General features: G+C 45.5%; 1 protein-coding gene across 13 annotated transcripts in view; it reads left to right on the top strand.

The window, feature by feature from the left end:
• The window catches only part of Pdzd2 (PDZ domain containing 2), a 380223-nt gene that overhangs the window by 280194 nt on the left and 86498 nt on the right, over positions 1-13531 (top strand). For 12 of the 13 annotated variants that reach the window (XM_029469409.1, XM_029469405.1, XM_029469413.1 and 9 more), the window contains one exon: positions 1272-1773. In XM_029469409.1, coding sequence (XP_029325269.1) covers positions 1272-1773 — 502 coding nt within the window. Of the gene's footprint in view, positions 1-1271; positions 1774-13531 lie in introns of those variants that run through there. The other variant, XM_029469417.1, reaches the window with a different exon arrangement.

The raw sequence follows: 13531 nt of genomic DNA, 5'->3' as shown, positions 1-13531 counted from the left end.
TCAGAGACCATTGGATCTCCTGGAACGAGAATTACAGATGGCTGTGCATGAGGCAGGTGCTGGTAACCGAACCCAGGTCCTCTGCAAAATCAAGTGCTCCTGACTGTGAGCCACCTGGACAGCTGGCCCCCATTTTATCTGTTCTTCACTGGGAATTGTATTATTCATCAGTCACATACAAATGGGAATCTTGTGTAATTCCTATTCAAGCAACTGTTGAAGGAGTGAAGAATTGGTTTGGTTTTTAATCTCTTTAGCCGTTTAAATATTCATAATTATGTATGCCTACAGGATATAAAGTCTGACGTTTTCAAATATGTGTCATAGTGATCAGGTCAAGGTGATTGGCACCCATCACCGCCATTATTGACCATTTCTTTGTTTTAGGAACATTTAAAATCTTCTCCTGGTTATTTTGAAATATATAACTAAATGTTGTCAAACAGCTGAATAGCTGCCCTTTTATGCTATAAAATAGTAGAATTTACTTCTCCATCAAGGGTTTTCTTTTGGTTTTATTTTGATTTTTTATTTTTATGTGAATTGATGTTTTTTTTTTTTTTTTTTTTTTTTTTTTTTTTTTTTTGGTTTTTCGAGACAGGGTTTCTCTGTGTAGCCCTGGCTGTCCTGGCACTCACTTTGTAGACCAGGCTGGCCTCGAACTCAGAAATCCGCCTGCCTCTGCCTCCCGAGTGCTGGGATTAAAGGCGTGCGCCACCACGCCCAGCGTGAATTGATGTTTTGCCTGCGTGTATGTCTATATGAGGGTGTCAGATTCCCTGAAACTGGAGTTACATAGAGTTGTGAGTCACCATGTGGGTACTGGGAATTGATCCCAGGTCCTCTAAAAGAGCAGCCAGTGCTAAGCCATCTGTCTAGCCCCAAGAGTTTTGTTTTGTTTTTTTAGGAACTAGAAGTAGAGCAGAGGTAGAGAGCTCACCTAGCAGATATGAGGCCCTTGAGCCCAGTAATCAGTACTGAAAAGCAAACAACACAAAAATAAACTTCAAAATAATAATATGTTGGGATTGACTCTGTAGTGGAAAAACCCTGCTCGAGACTCCCGATTCTAGGAGAGGTAAATTAGAATTTTCCAGCCTGTAGGGTCCTCTGTTTGCTAGAGGTATTGGGGATGGATCATTTCAACATCAACCACTGAATTTATTAAAAGAGGGATCTGGAGGGTGTGCCCTCAGTCCTGGGCCCTGGCTGGACACTGAGTGCTGTGTCCTGAAGGGATGGTGTCTAATGCGCATGTCTGTGTGTTGCAGTTACCTCGCTGAGCAGTGCTGGAATGGCGGCTTCATCTACTTGATCATGCTGCGGCGCTTCAAGCAGAAAGCCCACCTAACTTACAATGGCAACAGTGGCAACAGCTCAGAACCCGGAGAGACACCGGCCTTGGAGCTGGGTGACCAGACTTCCAAAAAGGGGAAAAGAACAAGAAAGTTTGGGGTCATTTCCAGACCCGCTATCATCAAGGCCCCTGAAGACTCCAAGAGCAACAGTGGTTGTGACACCGCAGATGATCCCAGCTCAGAGTTGGAGAACGGTACTGACCCGGAACTTGGAAATGGCCATGCCTTTGAGCTAGAAAATGGCCCGAATTCTCTCAAGGATGTGGCTGGACCCCATCTGGAGAGGTCAGAAGCGGACAGAGAGGCCGAGCTCAGAGTTCCAAAGACAGAAGCCCCTCTGAGTGACAGCAATGACAAACGCCGTTTCTCAAAAACTGGGAAGACCGACTTCCAGTCCAGTGACTGCCTGGCACGGGTAAGGTGTAGTTGGACTATAGAATCTAATCTTTTGTTTTGAAATTTCTGAAAATATGCGCATGTGTACGAGCCTGTGTGTGTGCCTGCTTGTCTTGTCTGTCTGTCTGTGTGTCTGGGCACATGTACTCATGTATGTGGTAACCAGAGGACAATCAAAGATATCATTCCTCAGGTGCCCTCCTCCTTGTGTTTTGAGACGAGGTCTCTCACCAGCCTGAAAGTCCCCAAGTAGCTTAAGCCAACTGGCTGGCAAGCCCCTGGGATCTGCCTAACTCCCATGTCTGGCTTTTTAAATGGATTCCTGGCATTGAATTTGGGTCCTCAATGCTTGCAAGGCAAGCTCTTCACAGTCTGAACAGCTATCTAGACTCCTAGCTAGTTGTCCTAGAATCTGAATTCTAACATAACTACTGTTGAGGTTGCTTCTCGAGTTTAGAAAATACACCCAAGATTGCCTTGTGCTTTGAAGCCAACAAACTCATGGAGATCAATGATCGGAGGCTGTAACCATAACAGGAAAGTCTGAGTTGTTATATCCCATTTAAAGTGCCAGTGAAGTGGTCCTAAGTGGAAAACTGAAGCCTTCTGCCGTAAACTTTGAGCCCTCATGAGGCCCAGATAAAGCATCGAGCAGCCTTGCTATTCATCACCACTGTCACAGAGAAATTGCTACTTCAAGGCCAGAGATTCCTGGTGGCAGCTGACAATGCAAACATCCAGGCTCAGTGTGACACAGGAAGGGCAGCCGACACCGGGAAGCATCTGCTTTTATTTTTAACAGTTCAAAGCCAGCGCTATTTTTATGAGATCATGTTATTACACTGGCAGATTCCAGGGACACACAGGAGTGTCTCGCCTGAAGCTCAGAGAAGTGGTTTCTCTGTCAGGTTGAGGCTGGTCCTGTGGAAGTGAGGAGAGACTAGAGGCAAAATAAACTGGCACAGCAGGTTGTCTCCCCAGTGTCCTGTCTTAGGGGTCTTGTCTGGGAATGAATCCTCTTGGCAAAGACTGCTATAATAGAAGCAATAGCTTCTGGAGTGGGTGCTGACCAGTTTCTCCAACACAGAAGTCCCCTCTAGGGGTGAAAGGCAAAGGTGGGAACAAGGTGGGTTTGGGTTTGCTGCTGAGAAAGCGTCCCTGGGAGTGAGTGGGATGTCTCCTGTGGTTTGGTGCCTGCGGCTACTTCTATACTTTTCACCAATCCAAACAGGAGTGAAAAGGACTGAAATAAAAACCACTCTCTCCCGCAGAAAGCCTTCGAGAGAGGCCACGTTCTCTGTGAATGAATCCAGGAACAAATAAGAAGCAAGGCCACGCTTCTGTCAGTGCTTTCTGTTAATTTTGTGGGGCTTCCCTTGGTGGTTTAAAGATTAACCAAGCATATAGATGGTAGTGTCGCACACCTTCAGTCCCAGCACTCGGGAAGCAGAGGCAGGCGGATCTCTGAGTTCAAGGCCAGGCTGGTGTACAGAGTGAGTCCCAGGTCAGCCAAAGTTACACGGAGAAACCCTGACTTGGAGAAAAAAAAACAACCAAAAAACTATAAGCACTAATACTAATATTCTGTATTCTGGCTGCTGTAACTTGGTAAGTCTTTACCTTATCACGTTAGACTGTGATACCACAGTGAAACTTTGAAGTGGATAGCGTTGGCTTCCTTGGTCATGTCAAGGGTTTGGTGCCAAAGGAGGTTGAATCACACAAACAGTCTTAAAAAAAAAATGGCTTATAAAATTAAATTTCTGGCTTAGACTGTGAAGACTCTCGGTAGCATAAGTCCTTCTTGCCTACCTTCTGAGCTCAGGGTCAGAATGACCCAGAAGGTGTACAGATTTAAGAAATGCAACTCCTACTCTATGGCTGTGGGGATAATTTTTAAAATATTTTTAAGTTACATTTTACATATTTTTATCTGGGGTTGGGGGCTGGGGGAGTGTATGCCATGATGGACGCGTCAAGGTCAGAGGACAGTCTGAAGGAGCCAGTTCTCCCATTCCAGCACGTGGTCCCAGGGATTGAACTCAGGTTGTCAGTTTGGCAGCAAGCACCTTTACCCACAGAGGCATCCATCATTTCTTCATCTCTATGGGACAATTTTTTATAGCCACATTTCTTCTAGAAGAGGGGGACCTGTCACCTGTGGTTGATGCTCTTTCTATGTCTCCATGATGGCCCCAGTCCTGCTGTGAGTGTTGGAAAGTGAGAATGGACCACATGTCTGGGTTTACTACCCGACCCAATCCCAGAGTCGTGTCCCCCCCCCCCCCCCCCCCCGTCCCCGTCCCCGTGCATTCGCTCAGGATAGATGCCGGTGAGCTCTTCACAGCTCCCTCTACTCCACAACAGCAACCCTTGGTATCACCCTCCAGGAAGACAGGCTGGGTTCAGGGGCTGTGGTGAGGGGATTTTTATATTATTCTTATTATTTTATTTTCACTCCAGAGCAGTTGAGACCAAGGTCATGCAAAAAATGAAAATTTCCAGCAAATAACTCTTTGCGTCTTAAGTCTTTGGGGAGGGGAATTCCTTTCTGTTTGAATAATAGCAGATTTAACATGTCAGGGTGATTCCGTTTCTGCTTTATTAATGATTTAATATTATCCATGGAGATGTAATAAGTTACAGGAAAGGCCTAGAATGCCCAGTCAGACTGTTTCATTTGGTGGGTTCCTCTATAAAGACTTATTTGTTCTAAGAAAACATTACAGTAAAATAAATCCCAGGTTATTGCTTCCACACTCTGCTTTCCCTTAGCAGAACAATGAGAAATACAGTTCTTCCTAAGGATTTGTTTGTCTTGTTGAAACAGCATTTGTTACATACATCTTGCTGGCCCGATACAATGTAGCTCAGGTTTGCCACAAGCTCACAACAGTCTGCCTTCCCCAGCCTCTCTAGTGCTGATATTACCTGTATGAACCACCATGCCTGACTGCAAATGTTTTCTTTTTAAAAATATATTTTAATATGTATCTGTGTGGGCCTTGTGAGTTGACCGGTACCACATGTGTGCAGGAGCCCTCAGAGGCCAGAGAGGCTATTGAGAGTCCCTGGAGCCAGGGTTACAGGCAGTTACAAGCTGCTGTGTGGGTACTGGGAAGCAAACCCAGTTCCACTGTAAGAGCAGTAAGCGTTCTTAACTGCTCGGCCATCTCTCCAGATACTTTCTTTTAAATTGCTATGTTTAGGTAAAACAGTCATTGAAACAGTGCATGTATAAGATTACTTCTTTTAAAATGCAAAACTTGGGTCCATCTTCTAAACCACAGAATACCTCAAGCAACTTTAGAGATAACCTCAGGGTAATTTTACAGCCTTTTCAGCAAAGCCCATTCATCATTCAAGAAGATGGCACCAATGTCTGTTGATCTAGAATGTGTCTTTTTGTAAAATACCAAAACGCCCACAACCAGTTGCAGATAGGGAGAAATCCCACCAGTTTCCTTATGACTGCTGGATGTGTCTGTGGGGGCAGTGGTATCTAACCCCAGAAATCATAATTTACTCCTGTACAGCATCAGACCTTTTCCCTTCATGTGATTCACTGGGGACCTCAGAAAGGTACCCCAGATCCAAATCTGCAAGAAAAGGTGGGATATTTCTCATGTGACCACTGATTTGACCAAGGACAGAGTATGGAGGATTCTTCTCTAAGAGGCCCCCACTATCACTGGGGGAACACATTGTCCTCTGTGGTCATATCTCCCGAGTCCAGATTTGCTTGTTCACCTTGCTCCTTCTCTAACATTTATATCAACTGCCTACCTGTCTTAGTTAAGGTTTTACTGCTGTGAACAGATACCATGACCAAGGCAAGTCTTATAAAGGACAACATTTAATTGGGGCTGGCTTACAGGTTCAGAGGTTCAGTCCATTATCATCATGGCGGGAACATGGCAGCATCCAGGCAGACATGGTGCAGGCAGAGCTGAGAGTTCTACATCTTCATCTGAAGGCTGATAGTGGAAGACTGGCTTCCAGGAAGCTAGGAGAGGGTCTTAAAGCCCATGCCCACAGTGACACACCTATTCCCAACAAGACCACACCTCCTAATAGTATCATGCCCTGAGCCAAGTATATACAAACCATCACACTACCCATTGTAGATACTAAGAGTCAGTGCAAGCCTTTCCTGAATGGCGAGCTCCACCCCAGGGTTCTAATCTTGCTTGGTCCTATCCAAGCTTGGGTGACCAACTGTTCAGGGTTGTCTGGAACTTCCCTATTTGTCACTGAGCATGCTCAGAAAGCCCTCTTGGTAAAGTCTGCTAAGACACTCCCCTCTCCCTTACATCACATCATATCCATACCTTTACCAAGTCCTGGCAATGCTGACCCCCTTTAAGCCTTCACAGCCCCAGCTACCTTTTATCCCCCACTGCCAGAACATGAGGTTGGGAAGGTGTAAAAAGTTGTCTCCAACCCATGGTCTCTCGGCCACTCTTCTTCCCAGTCATCCCCTGTATTTTTGAGGGACCTTTCTGAAGGGTAAAGCAAGTTGTCCATTCTCATAGACACACACACACACACACACACACACACACACACACACACGCGCACGCACGCACACACGCTACAGTTAAGCCCTTTGGATGAGTCCATATACCTTGATATTTCATTCAAGGCTGTCTATTCTGATTCTATACTTAAGTTTCTACCTCAGGCCGCCCTTATTTTGTTTTGTTTTTAATATGTATATTTAGTTTAATATATGTATTTAATACATATCAATATATATAATTTAATATGTATTTAATACATATATTTAGATATGATAAAGGGGTCACATGTATAGCTAACTGAAAAAGTGAGGTCCAAATCCCCACCCCAACACAAGAGTTGGGGTGCATCCCATCCTGGGGGTGCGTTTTCCAAGCCAGAGACACTCCAAAGCCCCATACACAGGATCTGCATCTGCATCTTGTACAGAGGACAGAGGCTTCCTCTTGAAAATGTAATCTCTCATTAACTCCGACTTCCACCCCTCCCCAGAGGATGGGGGAGGAGCAGGAATTCCAAGCTCCTAGTGTTGTGGTTTCCTGGGCCAGACCCGTGCTGAAGTTATCAAGGGTTTCTTAGTACAGCCTGTCACCACCATGTTGGCTTGGATTTTCATTGGAGGTGCTAGCGTTGTGGAGGCTGCACTCTCTGCCTGATGTCTCTTCTTCTTTCCACTTTCTCTTGGTTCCCACCTTCCTGGTGACATCAGCCATCCTGATGCATGTCTGAAAGGAACCTCTATGGCCTTTTGAAAACCTGATCATCATCAGGCCACTGTACTCTGAGCTACTGCATTGTCCTGCTGCCTGCCCATTGGCACATGACAACGTAATCTGAACATATTCCAATGACCCTATGTTATCTCTGTGTCCTATTTTACTCCAAAGGGGGGGCCTTATATGTCTTCTCTTTTTATATTTTTAACTTGCATTTGCATTGTTTTGCCTGCATGTATGTAAGAGTGCCCAGATCCCCTAGAACTGGAGTTTCAGACAGTTGTGAGCTGCCACCTGGGTTCTGGGAATTGAACCTGTGACCTCTGGAAGAGCATCCAGTGCTCTGAACCATTGAGCCATCTCTCCAACCCCAAGTATATGTCTTCCTGTCACCAGCTCTAGCTCAATGCCTTGCACCTGGAGTGCTTTGTATATCCTTATTAATGAAGATGCCCTGAGACACCAAGAATAGATGGGACAATAGATTCTAACCTCAGTTCCTCTGTCCACATCGCTGTGGCCTCCAAACTGCCTTGTTTTTTCTCTGGGCTGATCTCTCTCTCGCCTGTAAACTGAACATTGTGATCTGGTGACTAAGGGGCTTTAAGCCCTGACGGAACATTTTTCCTTTCTTACTGATTATCCTAAATAAGAAGGGAGACGCGAATGCTTTCAGAATAGGCTTGCAGGGAGGGCCAAACATTTACTGCAGTGAAATTCTGTTTCAGTGATGTGTCTTCTCACATTTGGGGCAAAGATGCTATTATATAATGCTCTTTTGGCTTGCAGCAGAAATGAGGTCATTTAAATGCTACCTGGCAGCTCTCTCATGTGCTACCCTGTTTTAGTAAATAAATCCTGGTGCTGGTTTCAGTGAAGCGTTGCCAGTGTGAACTCACACAGTAGCCATGGCTTACAGGAAAGGCTAACCCTCTGTCGTTAGTACAGAAGCCCATAGCTGCCTGTTTTTCATCATTTGGCTTTTTCTCCATAAACTCACAGGTGTGTCATTGCCCTTTAAGCCATTCTAATAGGAAACGAATGCTCAAGCCACCTGTCTAGACAGGGCCTGTCTTGGAATCCAGTTGTCTCTACAGCTAGATCTATGTCACTGGCAAACACACAGGTCTCCCTTCTGGAAGAACCTCTTAATGTCTACCTCAGTGGTGCCCAGAGAACCGTAAGATTTGCGGATAAGCATTCTACACTGGTTCCTGCCTCTGTGCTCATGGAATGTTGCTATGCTGTGTCCTAGTTGCTAGAGAATCCATTTGGGGAGTGAGCTGAACTCGCTCCCTGGCTCCATGTCTTTGAGAACTCAGAAGGGGTTATAAGCAATAAAGGAGCCTATAAAATATCAGATAATGACAAGTGCCACTAGTAACCTAAACTAACGTGAAGAGGGGAGTTAGCAGGACTGTCACCCGCAGGGATAGTTGATATCAGGTGTCAGCAAAAGCGAGCTCCCTAAAGAGGTGCTATGTGAGCTGAGCCATGTCCTGGAAGACCAGCCCTACGAGAAGGTCTCGGGAGAACCAGCAAAAGCAGCTGCAAACAGCAGGAGCAATAGGATGTTCCAGGAACATGAAACAGCCCTAGGAGAGGACGGGATAGCTTAGCAAGTTGTGTTGTACAGTCCAGAGAATGATCTATGATAGCCAGAGTACATCCTCTTCCAGTGAGTTGATTAAAAGTGTGTAGCCAGCCAGAGTAGAACAATTAGATAGGTAGCTATCAAAATACCATTAAACCAAGTATTCAAAGCACCCAGCAGAAATCAAATTGGGGAAGCTCCCCCCCCACCCCCCACAAAGGCAGACAGCTAGACTTCCCAGTAAAGAGACTCCTAGGCAGATCAAAAGGACCCCTCCTCCAGTGAGGCTTCAAGTAAAGAATGAATGCCAATGGAGAGAGATGACACCATCAAATATGGAGCTCACAGAGTCCAGCAGAAATTGGCTTGAGACAGTCAGCTGCAGTCCTGACTGAGCCTTCTCACCAGGGCTGAGCTTCCAACGACTGACCTTCCAGCTTCTCCTCTCCACAGTAGACACTTTTTATTGGGTATTTTCTTTATTTACATTTCAAATGTTATCCTCTTTCCCGGCCTCCCCCCTCCCCCAAGCCCTCTATCCCATCCCCTCTTCCCCTGCTTCTATGAGGGTGTTCTCCCACCCACCTACTCCCTCCTCCCTGCCCTGGCATTCCCCTAACCTGGGGCATCGTGCCTTCATAGGACCAAGGGCCTCTCTTCCTATTGATGCCCGATAAGGTCATCCTCTGCTGCATATGGGGTTGGAGCCATGGGTCCCTCCATGTGTACTCTTTGATTGGTGGTTTAGTCCCTGGGAGCTCTGAGGGGTCTGGTTGGCTGATATTGTTCTTTCTATGGACCTACAAACACCTTCAGCTCCTTCAGTCCTTTCTCTTACTCCCCCATGGATAAACAAGTTTGAATGCCTCTTGGAATTGGTTCATCCTCTAACTTTTCTGAAGGCTACAGTGTTTTTGTTTGTTTGTTTGTTTCCCTCTCTGTTATAGTGTTAGGGTGGCCATCCCATCCCCAGACAAGGAACTTGGAGACAAACCCGGTTCTGAAATAGGGGAGCACAAGTTTGAGAGCTCCCTTCTCAATAAGCTCAAACAACCCATGAATGTTCATAGTGGTCAGAAGGGCGTGACCACATGACCGCAGAGTATGGGCCTTGTCCTCAGCCCACAGCTTGTTTAAGCCCCTGAGGGACAGAAGCAGGGGATGTTCTGGCTTGTCCTTCTAAAGCATTTCCTTTGGATGTTTAGTAGCGAATATCCTGTAGAACCAACTGGTGAGCTCAGAGACCAGATTACAGGATTTTATGACCGCTCAAGCCAAGGGCACTAGTGGCTTCGGTAGGAGTGATGGTGGAGAAGATGAGGAACTTGATGTGGGATCTATACATGGATGTGAAGCTGACACACTCTCTACTTGTTAGCCTTTTCCTGCTGAGATGAGAAATCCAGGAGTCTCCAATGTCTGAGTTAGGATTCCAGGGTGGAGTTGTAAGCCGGCAGTTGGAACTACATTCACTGTTGTTCTGTTTAGGAGAGCCTATTTGCATTTGACCGGGACTGACACTAGCCTAGTGAATTTGAAATATTTGTTTCAGTTTTAAGTAAGCCTTCCTTTAGCCCCGGGCAGCTAAATTTCACAGCAAAACTTATACAGTTAATTGATAACTGATAGCATTTTCCTCTGATGCTATGTCTTCATTTGAACTCCTCCAATAGACTGAAATATTACAAGCAAGGATATGTTCATTAATTTCATTGGAGCTACCCCTTAGAGTTTCTGCATTTGATTGTGGGGAAATCATCTTATTGAATAAAAGTAGAGAAGAGGGGGTGATAGCATGGCTCTGGTGGCCAAGTGCTTGCTGGACCACGTGAGGACTCGGGTCTGGATGCCTAGCACACATGTAAAGGCAGGTGTGTACATGTCTCTAACCCAGTGCTGGTGGTGTGGGTCAGTCTAGCTATGCTAGAGGCTACAGGTTCAGTGAGACCTTAACCAAGAAGACTCCCAGAATCATATGCATAAAGAATGTACATCTCCCGTACCCCCAACATACACACACACACACACACACACACACACACACACACACACACGCCACATACATATACAATGCAGAAGTCTATTTTTTAACTAAATTAGTTGAAATGGAAGCAGGAAAAGAATGGTGGCCTATCTTACAGTCTCTAGTTTATACCCGTTTGTATTAGAAATGTGTGTAGTAGTTTGTGTGTGTGTGTGTGTGTGTGTGTGTGTGTGTAGGCACATGTGTCCACAGCATGCATGTGGAATTCAGATAATAATTCTAGGGTGGGAGTCCTTGCCTTCCATTTTGCTTTGAGGCAGGATCTCTCGTTTCTCTGCACCCTACTCCAGGTTAGCTGACCTGCTTCCATGTGATTTTCCTGTTTCTGCCTTTCATCTCACTACAGGAGTGCAGGAATTCCAGATGCATGCCACCACACCTATTTTAAAACAAACAAACAAACAAACACAGATTCCAAGGATCCAAACTGTGCTTCCATGGCAGGCGCTTTCACGGCTGGGCTACCTCTTGTCTTTGGTGTGTTTCCACTAGCTGTGTGGAAACACACAGGAGCTTATGAAGTACATGGTGTTCTTCTCCATGAATATATAGAGTTAGGTTTTTTTCTACCTCTATGGGCATAGTTTTGTTTTTGGTTTGTTGTTGTTATTGTTTGTCCTTTAAATCATAGGTCCTACTTTTCAAGCATTTAAAAATGAAAAGGAATAAATTTCGTATCATCCTCTCTATGAACCGTACCTACATATTCTGCTTAACACAAGGACAGCAGAATGGGGGAGGGAGAGTTACAGAACTAATAAAGGGGATCGATACATTTTCACTACTGTGAGGTAAAACCAAATGAGTTTTCTTTTGAGTCTATTACTCCAGTAATGGACACTGTTGCTCTTTGAAAGGAAAGCCAAAGAGTTCCTTGGCTGGGGGAGAAGGAGCTGTGTCTTACCTGCTAGGATCCAGCGTCAGAAAAGACAAGCCACTGTTTTCCTCCCCTGAACCCAGGGGGCTTGGAGGGATGCTGGCGTGGGAGGTGCTGCTGGGCAGTGTAGAGTCTGACCAACATATCCTGAATCTGTTCCTTCCAGTAGCGTGTGCTAGGACATCAGCTTCCTGCGTTGGAGCTGTGGCAAGCTGCCCCCTTGGCAGCCACTCTGACTCCCAAGGATGGCTTTTGGAAATAGGGGAGCTATGAGGATGTGAAGGCCAGGGAGGATGTTTCTGAATGGAGAAGAGGAAGGTGACCCAGAGGTCAGAGGCAGCAAACCAAAACTGTGGAGTTCGGGGCCAGACGATTGGATGAAGTAGGGCCCCCGTTGACAAGTTCATGAATGACTGTGGTAAGCCAGTGACTTCTGAAGTTGCATTTGGCCAGACAGGCTGCGTTTGCCTGTGGTCAGCGGATGGAGGAGACAGCTGGCACCCCTGCATGCCGCTGGAATGGTGGAGCCCCACAGAGCGGCGTTGTACAGAAGTGTAGGATCCACCAGGTCTCTGCCTGGTAATAATTTCTCAAGACATTCCAGTTGCTGCACATCAATGGCTATTCAACATCTGGCTCTTTTACTATTCCTGCGGTTTTGTTTCAGTTTCTGACAGTGAGTATGTATGTATCTCAGGTCTTCTAAAGGCTTCACATTCTTTCTGTTCTGTAAGCAGCTCTAGTGGGCAGGTTGCCTCTTTCCAGGGGGATGGGAGCTTCGTTTCCACAAAATCCTCATGATGGATTAAGAAGGCAGATTCTGGTGGGTGTGCTATGACTCATGGCCATATCCCTAGCATTTTTTAAAAAAATAATAATACAGAACTGAGCCTAAGCTTTAAAAAAAAATCACACTTAAAGATTTTTATGGGGCTGGAAAGATTGTGCAGTGGTTAGGAGGGTTGAACTTCAGTTCCCAGAATCCACATCATACAACTTACAACTGCCTGTAACTCCCAAGTCTAAGGGGTTTGATGCCTTCTTCTGATCTCTGTGGGCACTTACGCATACACATGTGCACACACAGACACACACATGCACACACATTTATCTCCCAATATCATATGCATCAATTTTTCATTTGGGTTTCTCGTGTATGTATTTTAAGGACGTATAAGATTCAGTTCGATTTGGTTTCACATGCTTAGTCGTGATCCTGCTCTGAACATCAAAACTCAAAAATACTCAAAATCTAAAAATTACTATGATACCATAAATGGAAGATTCCATGCTGTGACCTTTTAGATAACTCATAGTCAAGGTAACAAGTGGATTGGAAATATTGAATAATCCTACCTTTAGCCTATATAAGCTACATAGGAAACAAATGAATTTCATATTAAACTTTGTGCTCCATCCCCAATATATCTCAGTATGCATGTGTCAACATTCCGAAAGGCAAAGAGACCTAAAGCACTTTGATCCCGGGTCTCTCCCGAGGGACAGTCGGCAAGGACTACGTGGTCCCCTGTCAGCATCTGCTCAGGTTCATTCTGCTGCTACCTGTTCCCATGGATGTTCCACTGAGTCCTCCAACAAACCTCAAAGTAGTAATGATGGCTTGCATGTCAGAAGCAAGGGAAGGCATTTGTGTATTAGGTGGCCCTCTAAGCTATAAATGGCAAAGCTTCCCCTAAACTAGTAGAGGTTTCCTGGTACCCAAGCCTGACCTGAGCTTTTCTCCTTTCACATTTCTGTGTATTAGCAGCTGTGCAGAAGCAAAAGGATCCCAGAGTAAACCAGTGTTGCAGACACAGTGGGACCTGCATCGCAAGTAGAGGATGCGTTATCCACAGGACACCTGATAGGATGTATGACGTCAGAGCCAGTAACTGGGATGGCTGCACACATGATTAGAATTCTCTGAAACGAAAAATTAGATACTTGGCCTACACCATGCATTTTTAAAAGCTCCACGTGTGGACAGTGGTTCCCTATAGAATGACACAAGACCGAACATTTCCC

This window comes from Mus caroli, chromosome 15 (assembly GCF_900094665.2).
Source record: "Mus caroli chromosome 15, CAROLI_EIJ_v1.1, whole genome shotgun sequence".
NCBI lineage: Eukaryota > Metazoa > Chordata > Mammalia > Rodentia > Muridae > Mus > Mus caroli.
The sequence above is the reverse complement of the archived record's forward strand: the minus strand, read 5'-3'. Positions and strand labels throughout refer to the sequence as shown.